Here is a 2,500-nt window from a genome sequence, read left to right on the forward strand (position 1 = left end):
AACCGTCACTCTATATTAATGACGTCAGGTTGGAAGTTGTTAAATCATGTAAATATCTTGGCATGAATATTAATGACAATCTAAATGACGATGACCATATTGCATCACTCTATCGAGGGCAATGCTTGCGAGGCAATATGTTGCTAAGGAACTTTCATATGTGCAATGATGAGGCAAAAGTACATTTGTTCAGATCTTTCTGTACTTCCCTGTATTGTATGCCTCTGGCAATGATATGTAAAAAGGAAACCCTACGAAAACTTAAGATATGTTACAATGACTCTTTTAGGTACCTGATGGGAATAGAAAGGTTTTCGAGAGTAAGTGGACACTTTGTTTCTTTAGGAATACCAACATTTGATGAATTAGTGAGAAAATGTATTGTAAGTTTGTTTCAGAGAGCAAAGAGTTAAAAAAACCACTTAATTTGTGCAATTTTTAACAGTGATATCTTTAAAAAATCATTAGTTTTTAAAGAGTGGTCTAAACACATTTTCTGTGTTTAGACCTTTTGTTTTACTCCTTATATATTTGTATATAACTATTAATTTTATTGTAATATTTTGTATATGGCTCTACAGCTGAAATAAAGAATTTGAATTTGAATACACACACACACACACACACACATATATATATATATATATATATATATATATATATATATATATATATATATATATATATATATATTTGAAAATACATTAATCAACATCACATTTACTTGAACTCAAGTCACCAGAAAGAAGGAAATTAGAATTTCTAAATGTACCTATGTGCCAGTATATCAGAATTACATAACATTACGAAACTTTCTTATATTTGCAGGCGAGATCTATCCGGCTTGTCTTCCGTTTCCGTTGGTTGACAAAGACTTCACAGGGCAATTCATGACGCTCGTTGGTTGGGGTAGCCCTGCTTTTGGTGAGTGATTGGGAAACTAGTTGACCTCGAATGTTTTCTGTCTAATCTAATCCTGAAGGTGAACTGTGATCGTAGGTGAAGCACTCCATATGGAAAAATAAACACTTTGGCTGTTTTTCTATTCTGTCTAAATACTTTGTAGTTGAATGTTGCGTCTGAAGAAATATTAGGCATATTACTTGTAGCCTATATGGAAAAAGAAACACTTTAGCTGTTTTTCTATTCTGTCTAAATACTTTGTAGTTTAATGTTGCGTATGAAGAAATATTAGGTATATTACTTGTAGCCTATATGGAAAAAGAAACACTTTAGCTGTTTTTCTATTCTGTCTAAATACTTTGTATTTTATTGTTGCGTCTGAAAAATATATTAAGTATATTACTTGTAGCCTATATGAAAAAAAAAAACACTTTGGCTGTTTTTCAAATCTGTCTAAATACTTTGTAGTTGAATGTTGCATCTGAAAAAATATTAGGCACATTACTTGTAGCCTGTATGGAAAAATAAAAACTTTGGCTGTTTTTCAATTCCATCTAAATAGTTTGTAGTTGAATGTTGTGTCTGAAGAAATATTAGGTATATTACTTGTAGCCTGTAAGGAAAAAGAAACACTTTGGCTGTTTTTCTATTCTTTATAAATACTTTTTATTTGAATGTTGTGTCTGAAGAAATATTAGGTATGTTACTTGTAGCCTATATGGAAAAATAAACACTTTGGCTGTTTTTCAATTCTATCTAAATACTTTGTAGCTGAATGTTGTATCTAAAATTTTTTAGGTATATTACTTGTAGCGTGTATGGAAAAATTCTGTTTAAATACTTTGTAGTGGAATGTTGCGTCTGAAGAAATATTAGGTATGTTACTTGTAGGCTTCTTTTTTCTAGAAAATAAATGCTTCAACAACAATGGCAAACCCCTTTCTCACACACGAGGTAAACTTTACAGTGCATGAAGTTGTTCTTCATCAAAAGAGAATTTTAAAATTTGTAATTCAATTGTGTCATTTCCATTTCTTCCAGCATCCCAAGATTACTCAAAAGTACCTCTTGCAGTCACTCTGCCAATAGCTAGTCACTCAATCTGTATCGCAAATTACAGAAGATGGAATATAAAAATTGATAACAGACATCTCTGCGCTGGTGATGGCAATGTAGATGCTTGTCAGGTAAGTAAAGCTCCCATTTGTAAAGTTCCAATTATAAAGTTTTCATATATAGATACCTATCTGCTGATTCTTTGGCAATCAATAGTTACCTCCACCAACGAAGTTGGAAGGAGGTTATTTTTTTACCCCATGTTTGTGTGTTTATGTTTGTTTGTTTGAGAACAGCTTCCTGGCCTCAATTTTGATCGTAGAGTAATGAAACTTGCAGGGATTAGCTGCTATGAAAAAAGCTGATAATGATTATATTTTGGAAGGACAAGGTCACGGTCAAGGAAAATGTCCAAATCACGGAATCAGCCATTAGTTTGGACATCTTTATTACAGACACTTCAAACTTGGGTCATATTTAAGTGTATGAAAATCCACGTCAGTTAATATATGTTAAAGTCAAAGGTCAAGGTCAAGGTCGA

General features: G+C 32.1%; 1 protein-coding gene across 2 annotated transcripts in view; it reads left to right on the plus strand.

The window, feature by feature from the left end:
• Window positions 1-2,500, plus strand: part of LOC137633330 (venom protease-like) — an 18,967-nt gene that overhangs the window by 15,610 nt on the left and 857 nt on the right. For both annotated transcript variants that reach the window (XM_068365578.1, XM_068365579.1), the window contains 2 exons: window positions 829-924; window positions 1,945-2,090. In XM_068365578.1, the coding sequence (XP_068221679.1) occupies window positions 829-924; window positions 1,945-2,090 (242 nt within the window). The remainder of the gene's footprint in view (window positions 1-828; window positions 925-1,944; window positions 2,091-2,500) is intronic.

This window comes from Palaemon carinicauda, chromosome 42 (assembly GCF_036898095.1).
Source record: "Palaemon carinicauda isolate YSFRI2023 chromosome 42, ASM3689809v2, whole genome shotgun sequence".
Lineage (NCBI taxonomy): Eukaryota > Metazoa > Arthropoda > Malacostraca > Decapoda > Palaemonidae > Palaemon > Palaemon carinicauda.